Source organism: Cricetulus griseus, chromosome 5 (genome assembly GCF_003668045.3).
Source record: "Cricetulus griseus strain 17A/GY chromosome 5, alternate assembly CriGri-PICRH-1.0, whole genome shotgun sequence".
Taxonomy (NCBI): domain Eukaryota; kingdom Metazoa; phylum Chordata; class Mammalia; order Rodentia; family Cricetidae; genus Cricetulus; species Cricetulus griseus.
Genome location: NC_048598.1, coordinates 54,885,549 through 54,898,275, shown reverse-complemented (window position 1 = coordinate 54,898,275; position 12,727 = coordinate 54,885,549). Strand labels below are relative to the sequence as shown.

At 52.8% G+C, this 12,727-nt stretch overlaps 1 protein-coding gene across 1 annotated transcript in view; it reads right to left on the bottom strand.

The window, feature by feature from the left end:
- Positions 1–12,727, bottom strand: part of Ppfia4 (PTPRF interacting protein alpha 4) — a 40,560-nt gene that overhangs the window by 22,433 nt on the left and 5,400 nt on the right. The window contains exons 2-16 of the mRNA XM_027417560.2: positions 11,509–11,610; positions 11,040–11,204; positions 10,677–10,751; positions 10,370–10,459; positions 9,640–9,831; positions 9,193–9,339; positions 8,805–8,939; positions 7,064–7,147; positions 6,649–6,780; positions 5,628–5,719; positions 3,619–3,727; positions 2,287–2,501; positions 811–1,051; positions 410–445; positions 78–211 (exon numbers count right to left, since the gene is read on the bottom strand). Coding sequence (XP_027273361.1) covers positions 78–211; positions 410–445; positions 811–1,051; positions 2,287–2,501; positions 3,619–3,727; positions 5,628–5,719; positions 6,649–6,780; positions 7,064–7,147; positions 8,805–8,939; positions 9,193–9,339; positions 9,640–9,831; positions 10,370–10,459; positions 10,677–10,751; positions 11,040–11,204; positions 11,509–11,610 — 1,949 coding nt within the window. The remainder of the gene's footprint in view (positions 1–77; positions 212–409; positions 446–810; positions 1,052–2,286; positions 2,502–3,618; positions 3,728–5,627; positions 5,720–6,648; positions 6,781–7,063; positions 7,148–8,804; positions 8,940–9,192; positions 9,340–9,639; positions 9,832–10,369; positions 10,460–10,676; positions 10,752–11,039; positions 11,205–11,508; positions 11,611–12,727) is intronic.

Below are 12,727 nucleotides of genomic sequence, written 5' to 3'. Positions count from 1 at the left end.
AAGCACCTACAGCAGGTGAGATGCAGCCCCTCAGAGGCTGTGGGACAGAGATCAGAACTGCAGCCTGACCCATTTACCTCTTGCCTTCTTCTTGACTCAGGGCTGAGTGGCCAAGCTTCTCTAGCCGCAGCGTCCTGGGTGAGGAAGGAGGAGAAGTCTCACATTTTATGGTGGCTTTATCCTCTCGGTTCTCTTCCCGAGACACTGGCGACTGAACAGACAGTGGGTTGTCAGGGGGTAGAGGGAGAGAGCTGGGGCCTGCCTACCCAGCCCAGACAGTGCGCACGCAGCAGAGAGGCCCTGTGGCTGCTCAAGGTCAACTCAGACCCCAGGGCTGGGGGCAGCAGCCCAGAGGGGAGGGCCTGGGAGCCGGTAACCCGCTAGTACCTGGATGCCAGGAAGCACTCACCAGCAGCTTCCTCCTATGTTTTCTGAGGTCGCTGGGCTGAAAAAGAGAAAGAGGAAAGGGCGAGCCTGCTTAGGGTGACAGCAGAGGAGTCAGGGACTCATACCAGCCTGGGAAATGTACCACAGCAAACGGAGAACCTGGAAAGATAAATCATGGCTCCCTATGAAGAAGAGAGAGCAGCTGGACAATGGGCATGGCTCTAACCGTCTGTGATCATCCAAGGGAGGGAGCAGGGAAGAAGTTACAAACCCTTTCCTACCCAGAAAGGCATGCTGGTGACCTAGTATGTTGTGTCATTGGAAAAGGATGCCAGAGGGATGGAGAGAGATCAGGCCTCCCGTGTAAACTCCCCAGCACAGGCCTGGGGTTCACAGGGCCTCTCAACCAGTGCACAGACTCACCAGGGTCATGACCCCCATTCGGTCCAGATCCTGGGCAGCACTCCGAGAAGTGAGCTTGGGTGTGGAGCGGCCACTGAGTGGAGGAGATGCACTGGCCAGGGACAGGGCAGTCAGAGAGGTGGGGATAGAGCCGCGCTTGCGCAGCTGTGTCAGGTTGAGGGCCTCCATGCTGCCACTGGTCACACGGGTCTCAATTTCCTCAGCACGAAGCTCAGTGGACTCTTTCTCCTCCTGGATCATCCTGCAGGGCAGCAAACCAGACCTGGCCATTAGCCCAGGAGGCGGTGCTGGGTGCTGCCGCCCTTGTACCAAAGGTGGGCACTACCTACAGGCACAACCTTCCAGCTGAACAAACGCCATTTCTGGGAAGGAGGCACTGTGCCAATGAACTATAAGCCATCTCAGTAGGAATCCCTGGCCTGCACTAGCTACAGCAGTGACCTTGAGCAGGTGCTTTGCTCTCTTGTATCTCAGTTTCTCTACAGACACCATTATTGGGCTTTATCTTTGTCAGGGATGACCAAACAGAGCTTCTCTCTCTCTCTCTGTCTCTCTGTCTCTCTCTCTCTCTCTCTCTCTCTCTCTTTCACTGATGCCATCCCCTAATGAGGTTTCTTCTGTTCCACTGAGAATGAGAAACACGGGGAGATGGTGTGTTGTGCCTGGGGGCACTCAGAGAGAGGTGTGCACACACATTCACACACACTGGTAGAAAGATGGTGACTACGCTTCAAAGAGAAGGACGTGTCCTCACGCTGAGAGGACACCTTTCCCACTCTGGAGCTGTTTAAATGCCCTTTCTTTGAGGGGGGGGAAAGATGGTTGTGACAATGAATGGCAGCTGTCCCTACAGTTTTACTCGACAGAGTTGAACGCAGGGGGTCTTGCATTGACATGGGTATCTTGATGCTGACTTCTCAAATTTGAAAGCCTGACCTCATCAGCCTGTCAACTTTACCTCCCTGCATGACAGTGACATAAATAAGCTCACTAAAAAGGCAGGATAAGGTCAGGGTTTTGACAGCTTTCCCTGTCTCTGTTTCTATCTGATGTCTCCTTAGAGATGAAAGGCATGGCACTGGGGAGTTTCTGCCTGAGACTGGATCCTGGTTCATCTACTTAACATGTGGCTTTGAAACAAGTCACTCAACCCCTCTCAGCTGACCGTAACACTGACGAAGCTCCCACCCTTAGCTGGCTTTGTCACAGTCAAACTGATTACCAGGAGCACAAGACAGCTCCGTCTTCCTGAGCCCAGCCACTCCTGGCCTGGAGAGAAGAGATGTCACCTAGAGTCATCTGTAGCCCTGCCCCTCCGGGGTCACTATTAGTCCAAACCCTTGCTTGATGCCACAAAGCATCCCTGGACTGTGGTCCTAAGCTGTAAGGTGGGATGGGAGCCAATACTTACACTGTGTGCCCCAAAACAAAGGGCCCATCCTCCCAGGCACTTTGCAAGCCTCACCCTTACCCCACCTGATCTCCTGGTTGATGGCATCCAGCTGCTCCTGCAGCATCATGGCCAGGGTCTGGGCGTCAGAGTGGCCACCAGGTGAGATGACATCAACTTGAGTGCCCACCAAGCCCCCAGGCTCATCCTCATCCACATCAGAGATCTCAGGGTCACTGTCAAAGGCAGCGGTGGTGGTGGTGGCGGCCAACACCCCCGACAGTGGTGATGGCTTCCAGTCCTTAGCAAACAAAAGGAGCAGCAGTAAGATCCCTGGATAGCTGGGCAGTAGGAACCTGCCTACCTTCATCCCATGGCATCAGTATCTCTGGAAGCCATGAGAAAATGTGGGCTGCTGAAAAATGGGCCAGAAGGGCTCTAACACACTCACTCTGACCCAAGGCCTCAGTGCCCCCCCCCCCCAGCTATGTTAGATGCTGTCGCCTTTGCACGGAGCTCCTGGGTGTTGCTGTGTTCTTGTGAACAGCAGAGTAAAGTCGGGAGAGGTAGAAAAGAAGAGGCCTTCAGACTGTGATCAGATTGCCTACCTCCCTAATGCCTCTCTGCTTCCCTACATGCCTCTATACACGCCTCCCTACATGTCTACATGAACCCGCTACATGCCTGCTTGCTTGCTTTTTCTTTTATTCTCCCTTCCTTCCTTCCTTCCATCCATCCTTCCTTCCTTCCTTCCTTTTCAATGGGAACTTGCCATGTTGCTCCAAATGGCTCACAGTCCTCCTGCCTCAGCCTTCTACCTACACATCAAACTTAGAGGTGAACATAAATCTTCCCCCATCAGACTAGGTGTCCCCCCCCTCCTCCATCCACAGCTTCTAGAGCCCCAGAACATATGAGGGTTAACTACTGGAGGGCAGTGGCTTTCTTCTCACTGCCCACCCATCTCCCTGGGGCAACTCAGAAACTGGCAGCTGCTTCTCAGGTGCCATTCCCCAGGGCCAGTTAATCTGTCATCTCTCCCTCCTCTCCACTATAAGCTATGATCTTGTTCCAGGAAGCTTGTTAATTCCATTTTACCACTGCAACCCCCTCTTAGACACCAGAAATGAATGGTGCACACCCAGGCACACGCACACATGCTGTAGTGGGGCCTCAGGGACCACTGGCCCTCTTCCACCCCTACCTCTTGCCCACCAGGAGGCTGAGGCAAGGGGGGGTGACAGCTGTTGCAGCTGACAAGAGCCCCAACTCCAAGGCTGCAGCTGTCATTGACAAGGGAGAAGGTTGGGCAAGGCTTTGCACCACACGCCAGTCGTCTGTGTAACTGGAGCCAGACACACGGCCAAACTAACCCCAAATTCCCCAGGGAGACCCACACACATCCCTCTACCCCTTACCTTGGCAGAATCTTCCCTCAGTACTGTATAGCGCTGATGCAGACCTGGGGGTGCGTGTGTGGCTGTACTCAGAGAGAACCGCACATCTGATGCGCTGCCCACGTGTGACCTTGAGTGGCAGGAGGGAAAAGATAAGCTCTGAAGACTGATGGCCCCAACTTACACTTAGAGGGCCCAACGACTGGGGAATGGCCAGTTTGGAGAGAAGCGATCTGGGACACAGCTGTCCCAAACATCAGAAGAGCTGCCATGGAGGCACAAGGCTCTACTTATGCTCTGGGGCTGTGGGGCCAAATTGACCAGGGGAAAAGCTGTAGGGAGAAGTGGTCCATTTTGCATAAGTAGGATCTTCTCCTGACAAGGAGATTAGGATGCTTTCAAAAAGTTGAGCTCCCTGTCAGAGTGACATTCAAGTGGAGGACCTCAGGCTTTTGACAGCAGCCACACAGGAGGGCTCTTGGCCTGGGGGGAAGGAGGGGGGAGGGGCGGAGAAGAGGAATCCAAAGAGATGAGCTCTAAGGGCCTTTAACTCTGGAGGTTTTTGCTTCTTGGTCTTCGCACTAGCAACTCTCTCCAGGTTTCCTGATAATCTGAACTGAACACCTGGCTAAAATTCAACCCAGATGTGTCATCCGCATCCCCAGGAAGATTTGGAGAACCTTGAAGCTACATCACAGGTACAGGCTAGAGAATCCATTTTGGCTGCCCCACTTGTAAAATACAGACACAAGAGTTTAGGGTCCCAGGAACAGTGTCTGGGTTATCTAGAAGCCTCCTCTGTGACACTTCCACTCTGTCTTCTCAGCTCAGAAGCCTTGATGGAGCCCAGTACAGAGAAGCAACAGAGCCTACAATCTATGCCATGTACCTGGAAAGAGGGAGTGCCTAGCCAGCTCCCCCACCTCAGTTCTGGGAAAAGTCTAGTGATTCTACAGGCAAAGCCAAGAATTCCCAGTCAGCAAGGAAACCAAGCAGTAGCAAAGGGCTTGGTGTGCTCATTCGCTGAGAGCTTGTTCCATTTGGACAATCAACAGGAAAGGAGAAATTGTAACTATCCCAACTCCCTTCTCTGCATCCCCCTCCTTACACAAGAGCAGAATTCTTGGCAAACTTACATGGCTACCACCTCAGAGGCCTCCAGAGGCCTCTCACCTCCAACCCAACGTCCTTTTCCCTCACTGAAACACTCTGCCCATCCACACATGCGTGTATATTCCCTTAACCACCTTCCTAATGGCTAATGCCCACTTCCCTGAGGCATCAAGAGCGCTGACTGAAGGGAACAGCATGTCTAAGAGACTCTGATTTACAGAGACAGCCAGGAGCCAAGAACATTTAGCAGTAGCATCCAGTCATCTTGCTCCTCATGCTCCCTTGCTGAGCTGAGAAGTGAGTTCAATGCCAACTGCTTCACAAAGTACAGCTGCAAGCCCCACTCACCATGCCTTACAACGTTTTCAGGTAAAGGGATGCCACGGCCACAGGAGTAACACAGCGCCTCAACTTCCAACAGGAAAGAGAATTTGCTGCCCCAATTTACTGTCCCAATTTATTCTCCCTGATGTCTCTCTGTCCACTGTCTCCTACTTGAATGTGGGTGGCCTTCTGCTCTCAAACAGCAATCCTAAAAATGGTGCCTCAAAAGAACTACAATGAGTGGTGAACTCTACAGAAGGCCCTGTGGGATAGGGGAGAGCAAGTAACTCAGCGGACCCTTCAAGGGTGGGCGTGCGTGTGTCCTCTGGCAAGGAGCCAGGAAGCATAGCCTACTCCCAGAGCAGAGGAGAACCTTTGATTCCTTGCCTTTCAGCGCCCCCTAGAGGACATGTGCTCCCTTCCTAAGTGCCACATGAGCTGAAGGACTAGCCAAGCGCTCTGAGCCCCTGTTTCCCATCCTGAATAGAAGGAAGGCCCTGAGGTCCTGGGCAGTGTTTTGGTGAGGGGATATCCTTTCACAAGGTCCAGCCAAGACCATCGCCCAGCATGCACCGCATCCCCCGCTCTAGTACCTGGAGTGGATGCCATCCACAAACGGCCCCCCTCGACCCTTCAGCTGATCCACCTCTTGGCGCAGCTTCTCAATCTCTTCAGACAGGCGGCCCTGTGCCAGGCAGACCCAGGGTGGGATGGGACCAGGGAAGGGCAGAGAGGGAAGAGTGGAAGTCAGAGAGGGGAACAGAGGACAACAGAGTTGGGGACAGTAGAAGAATGTGCTGCAAAGTCCAAAGCCAAGGGCCACAGATGACACCAAAGAAAAGAGGTGTGACTGGAAAATGAGCAGAAGACTGGTAGAGGGGCCAGGCCAGAAGTGGACACTGCCCTGAGAAGAGTTCTACAGCCAGCTGACCCCTTAACACCACACAAGTGCAAGGCAAATGAAGCCAGGCTGCAGAGTAGACCAGGCTTTTGTGCCACACACCGCTAAGGACAGTGGCTGCCATTCCCAGCATGTAGGACCCTTTCCTTACAGACACCAGATCCTTCACTGGGCCCAGAGTCTGAGCCAACACTATGGCCTAGATCCATGGCCTCCATTTCTCTAGCCTCTGTATGGATAAAGTGTATGTATGGTCTGTAGCTACTGTGTTGGGCAACAGTGGAGGGCGGTGGCAAATGTGTGCTATGAGCTAAGAGAAGCCAGCATAGAGCAGCTGCGTGACCACCAGGCACTGTGCCTGGGGCCCTCCCATGCACGCGGGCAGGGCTGGCCAGCAGCTGAGTACCTTGTGGTAGTGCAGCTCTTCTATGTCATGCTGAGAGCTCTCCAACTCCTGGACCAACGTGTTCTGAAGGTGAGCAGCTGCGAGCCAGGGACCCTGACTGGCCAGGAACGCTCCTGTTTCCTCAGTTGTGACCCAGGTGGCCTTTCACCCTGTGCCGTTATCTACCCCCCACCACCAGCAACCACACACACTAACTGTCACATCTCAATCCTACTCTAGCTAACTGGGCTCCACCTTGACTCAGCCCTTTCAGGCAGCCACAGCTTCATGCTCACCCTGTCCACCCAGCCTACCCAAGCCCCCTCACCTTCTCCTCCAGGGCAGCCATTCTTTCTTTGAGGTGGAGCTGCAGGCGCTCATTGGACTCGCTAAGCAGCCGGTCCACAGTATCTGACAGCCTCTTGTTGTGGTCTTCATTCATCTTCTCCCGCTGACGCACCTGCACAGCCCACCCATCTTATACCAGGCCATCTCGAGGCTTTTTCACCACCCTCCTCCGGAAGCATCCGTGTCCCCCTGATTTCCGTGCCTATCACTTGTCCCCTTATCTGCCCTCTGGGACTCTTCTCTCCAGCTCCTCCCTAACCATGAGCCACTTCCTGCCCCTAGGCAAGTTCTTCCCCTGCCCTGGTCCTTCTTCTGTGCCCCTCCACAGACCACCCCGTAAGCCTGCCCTGGAGGCAGAGAGGATGGCAAGATGACTGACGGGTGGGTGCCCTCACCCTTGCCAGCTCCTGGTTCTTCTCCTCCAGCTGCCCTTCCAGCTGCCGCAGATGTTCCTCAATGTTGCCATGACGTTCCTCAGCCTAGGTGCAGGGACAGTCAGCCATCTTGGAGATCTTTGTTCCTTCTGCTCAGGCCCCATATGCCACATACCCTGGTGTCAAGGTGGTCTTGGGGATCAGGGTCACAGGTGCCACAAAAACCGAGCTCTAGCCTATCATCTTGGAGCAGAACTGTTGTCTCCTTTTCCCATTTCCTTCCTGCTCAGAGCTAACTTTAAAACTTATGCCCACTGGATCTTCACAAGGTCTAAAGGAACAGTCCGTGGTAGATGTGAAAGTACAATAGGATGCCATATGCTAGCCTCGCTGTGGCTATTACTTTACTACCAAACAAGCCCATGTGGAAGGTTCTCCCTTCCTGGCCATCATCTCTAGAGATGATACCCAGAATTTGCATCCCTTATAGTCAGGAAACCCTTCCTTAAAAGTCCTCCTGCTATGACTCACTTGAACACAATAATCACTTCAGCCCACCCTTCATGTCAGTTTTTGCTCAGCATCCCACACACAACACCCTCTACTATAACTTAAATCTAGTGCTAGGTCTAGAAAGACCATGGTGACTACCCTAGCCAACTCTACCATCACAGAGGTCAGGACACTGAGGCCCAGCTAGGGAGAGGTTAACTTTTCTCAGATCACTGTCAGTCTATGTGGCAAGAGCAGATGTGGCCCCAGGTCTTCAGAGGCACAGTCAAGACTGCCAGTCCAGTCTTGGAGCAGCCATCTACCACACTGGAAGTCTCTAAACTTCAGGCTCTGGGTCAAGCGCTCATGCTCAAGGTTCCTTCTTCCCTGGGATTTGGAGGTAGCTACAGTTATCACACATTAGTGACACCTCCAGAGCTTCCCACCAATTAAGACTCCTAAATTCTTTGGTTACACTACCACGTGTCTAGGTCCATGCATTTCCCTCTCTCTTCCAGAGCCCACTGGTTTCTAGCCTACATGCCTGTCAGGGGTCATTGCTCCACAAAGGTACTTCTCCATTAGGTAAAATTATATCCACCTTTGATTCATTCTACCAGAGATGGTCTCTATGTCTAGAATGTTTCAATTCTTCAATTTCTTTCGAAAGAAAGATGCACTCAGCCTAAAATTCTATCTGCTTCCCCTTCAGGGATACACAGATTTTGATGTATCTCCTCTGGGATTTCATCTTTCCAGATGAAATCCTAAATGATTTCATTTAAATGAAATGATTTAGGATTTAGATGAAAATCCTAAAGCCTCAAACAAAAATATGTATCTGCCAGAATGGTATAAATAATGATATAAGTACTCTGCGTCCGTGTAGTGGTTTCTTCTTAAAGGACTCTCCCTAAGCCGGGTGGTGGTGGCAGACACCTTTAATTCCAGCACTCAGGAGGCAGAGGCGGGCAGATCTCTTCGAGTTTGAGGCCAGCCTGATCTACAGAGTGAGTTCCAGGACAGCCAGAGCTACACAGAGAAACCTTATCTGGGAGGTGAGGGGGGTCTGCCTTGAGAGGTAGCAAGGGCAAGGATTACTCTTCCAACTGAGAGACACCAGGTAGTATGCTTAATGATGTCTTGCACTGGGGAGCAACTCCCTGGCCCCAGCCTGATATGGTTCCCACTCTCCTCATACCCTGCCTGGCTCCATAAGAGCCTAGGACATAGAAGACGGTAGAAGACCTCAGGCCCCTGGCCCACTTGCCTTGGTGAGGGCCGCAATTCTCTGAGCCAGCTCAGCCTCCACCTCTGGCAGGGTCTCTGCCTTGCGCATTGTCTGCTGTAGCTTCTGCTCTGCCACTTCCAGAAGCTCCTGCAGGTGTCGGGCCTTCTCCTCACACTAGCAGTACAGAGAGGAAAGCAAGTCAAGACAGAGCGCTAGGTCCCACCTCCCATCCCCAAGCCTCAGCAGGGAGCAGGTGGCCGACCAAAAGAATCTTGGTTCTTTTCTGTCCAAGCTGCCTGACTTTCTCTTTTCCAAGTGGCCCTGCAGGATTCCAGGGGCTCCTAGGTCACCAAGGAATAGTTTCCACATGATCATCAGGACCCCAGCGTCAGGAACCATGTCACCGCACTCCACCTAGAGGAGTTACCTGGCGGTGCAGGGACTCCTTGTTGGCCAGCTCATTCTCTAGTTTGTCATTGAGGTCATGGATGGATGTGGCTTCTCGCTGAGCAGCCAAGTAGCGCTTCTCCAGTGTGGTGATTCTCTCTTCCATGTCCTCCTTCTGAGCCAGAGCCTGTGTAGAGCAAAGGGTATGAGAAGGAAGGTCACCAGCCTTTCCTTGCCCGGCTCATATCTGCACCTCCGGGACTAGCACCTGGCTGCCGTAGGCCAAAAAGGGCTGTGATCTGTACTCCCCTTGTCAGTTTCTGGCTCTGACCCAACCCTCCCATCTTCCTCCTCACACCGTACCCTGCCGAGTGTTCAGTCTAACCCTCCCCAGTTGTGCCTGGACCTCTTTTCACACCCTCCCAAGTGCCAACACCTGTACCCAGTCAGATGCAATTACTGAGAGCAGGCCTGGGCCCTCACCCACCTCTCGGAGGTCCCGCTGATGCTTGCTGCTCAGCTCCTCAGACTTGATGAGGTCTCGTCGGGCCGTGCCCAGGTCCTCCTCGAGCTCGGTCACAGTTGCACTCAGTGTGACCAGTCGCTCACGGGCCTGGCTCAACTCGTAGTTTTGCTTCTCCAAGAGTCCTTGCAGCTCTTCCACCCGGCCAGTGTCATCCTCCAGAGACAGTGAACCATCAGCCAAAGAGCCAGAGAATCCCACACTCCACCCTGCTCCATCCCCGGGAGGCTGGGAGGAAGGAACGCACGCCCACAGGTCATAGCTCTGCCCCCACATTGGAGCTCAGGTCCGGGTATTCTTTCTCCCCACTGAGCCTAGTAATTCACTCCTGATAATGGACAAATACCCTTGCTCTCCTGTGTTATCTCTTGTTTCTAGTTTTTCCTTTTAGCTCCACCTCTTGTAACCCAGGAAGGGACAGATCAGGGGAAGAAAGGCTCGGCGATAGAAGGAACCCTGCCTGATGCTGACACGCAAGGAAAATATGTGGACGTGTACACCATGAGCATTAGCATGAAACTGAAAACTATAGACTACTTTGCAAAGGAGTGTGGAGGGGAAAGAGAAGTGGCAATACTACTGAGAGCCCTAAATCTAATTTAAGCAATATCCTACTGAAGGGAGGGGGGGGCAGAACTTCTCATTCCTGACTTGGGGAATACAGGCTCCTGCTAAACAATTCCCCGTTACCCACTTTCCACAGGCGTTTTGGTCCCAGCTCCATGGTCCCTTCCTCTTCTGCCACTCCATCCCGAACTCCTGCCCCCTGCTGCAGGGCAGATACCTATAAGACATAGCCCCCGCCCCCACCCCCCAAAAAACCAATAAGTCAAAGATAAGACTTCCTGCACATTCCACACCTCCTGGAAAGACATGCCTGGCCTAGCTTCAACCACCAGTCCCCAGCCAGAACAGGCAGAAATCTGAGGAACACAGTGAAACAAAGAGAATAGGTAACCAGTTGGATTTTTCAGAGCTGCAAACCCAGCCAGGCAGCTTACCTGCTGGTGAGCTCCTGCCAGCTGCTCCTCCAAGGTGGTAACACGCTCTAGTGCTGCCCGGAGCCGTTCTCGGACCTGCCCAGGGTAGGGAGAGAGGGAGGAAGAAAGCTATCCCCACAGAACTCAGGCTGGGGCAGCATAGACTTGCTCTGCTACTGTCAGGCATAGGAAAATGCAAAGGGCCTGTAGAGAGGCAAAGGCTCAGGAGAGAACCTAATAGGACTGGAAACTAGGCCAGTGGTAGGAGGGGTTCTGCACCTGGAAGACAAGTTCCCTAACACCAGGTGCAGAGATCCTAAGAAGGCACACAGGTGGCACAGGGAAGCCTGCATAGACTGGGAGAAGGGTGGAGCAGGTGGGTACCTTCTCATCCAGGGCCTTGTGGTGTTCAAATAGTGACTTGAGAGCCTTCAGCACCTCCACCTCACTGGAGACACCAGAAGGTGACTGGGCCTGGCGCTTTACCACCGTCATCCGCAATGACCGTTCATGGCGGGACACTAGGCATTCCAGATGTTCCAGAAGCAGCTGGCAGAGAGCAGGGGAGGGTAGGAGGGAGGACCATGGACATGCGCCCCAAGGGCTACAAAGCAAGGCCCACAGAATCACAATGTCCTCAACACCAGACCCCAGCTTGGCTGCCCTCGCCTCCTCCCCAGAATTTCAATCCTGCTGTGACCCAAGAACCACAAATCAGAACCCAGTACCGGGGACTAAGTAGTCTTCCCATGACCCAAGGATGGGAGGCAGAACCCATCTAGCCAAGGCGTTGCCTGCTCTTATTTAGGTCAGGGAGTGCGTACACACACACACAAGGCCACCCCTTACTTACCCTTGTATTATTCCGTTCTGCTTTCAGCTCAGATATCTCTTCCTCACGCTCCAGAAGCTGCTCCCGACACATGCTTAGCTCCCGAGTTAAAGTGGCAAATTCCTGAAAGCCCCCCAAACCCCACAATGCTTGGGATTCACCTCCAACCAGTGCCCTGAACACCCAAATATATGGAAGGCTTGTCTTATTTGTCCCTTACTTCTATCTGCCCTCTTCCCTCAAATCCCAGCCTGTCCCCACTGCAGGGCAGGAAGCCTGCAGCTAATGTGAGCTTCTCAAGGTGAAGAACATATTAGGATTCCAGGAAACAGGACTACACACAGAAATGATTAAGACACCAAGTCTGCCCTGCAAGACCTGCTTCTCCCGCCATCAGTGACCAGACACACTCTCCCTCCCACTCAGTCTTTATAATTCCCCAGCAACTCTAGCCATCTCCTTTGGAGTCATGGAGGACAGGCCATTCACTGCGTGTCTGGTGGAATGAGGCCCACAGAGAAACTGATGGGCGTTAGAGAGAGAAAAGAAGGTGCTAGAAAGCTCACATGACTCCCAGGAAGCTTTCTTCCACCCTGTTTCCGTGACTTTGCAAGCTGCAGATGGCCAGTAAAACAAATGGGTTGAAGGACCCACCCACATGAGAGCAGAAGGGCACACAGCCCTGTGATGTCAGCCAGGGTTACAGTCCAGCATCTGACTGTATATGGCATATACTAACTGTCCCTTCCTTGAGGAAACTCTCCAAAACCCTGCTCTTCTATGAGGATGAGCAACTAGGAAGAGTGCCTGGTCTTGGAATTCCAGGCCCATCACATCCCACTGACTTGGTGACATCATACCATCCCAAAAACCATTCTCAGATGAATAGTGGTACCCTGTGGCCAGAGTCTAAACATACTATAGAGGCTGGGCCCCACCCCTCCTCTGAAGCCCCCTTAAAAACCAAGAATTCATAGCCACAGGAAGAATTCTCAAAGCAGTATCCCCTTGTCACTGCAGACCAGGCAAAAAGGGACAGAAGGAAGTGGCAAGGGACCAGAATGCAGAGCAGGAGAAACGGAGGGCTTACTACCTTTCTATCAAGGCCACAACCAAAGTGAAGGAAACATAACTATTTCATTATCTGGAAGCTGAAACCTGAGCCTGATGCTGCTTTGCCCCTCAGTTTACACACATACACACACACACACACACAACACACACACACACACACAACACA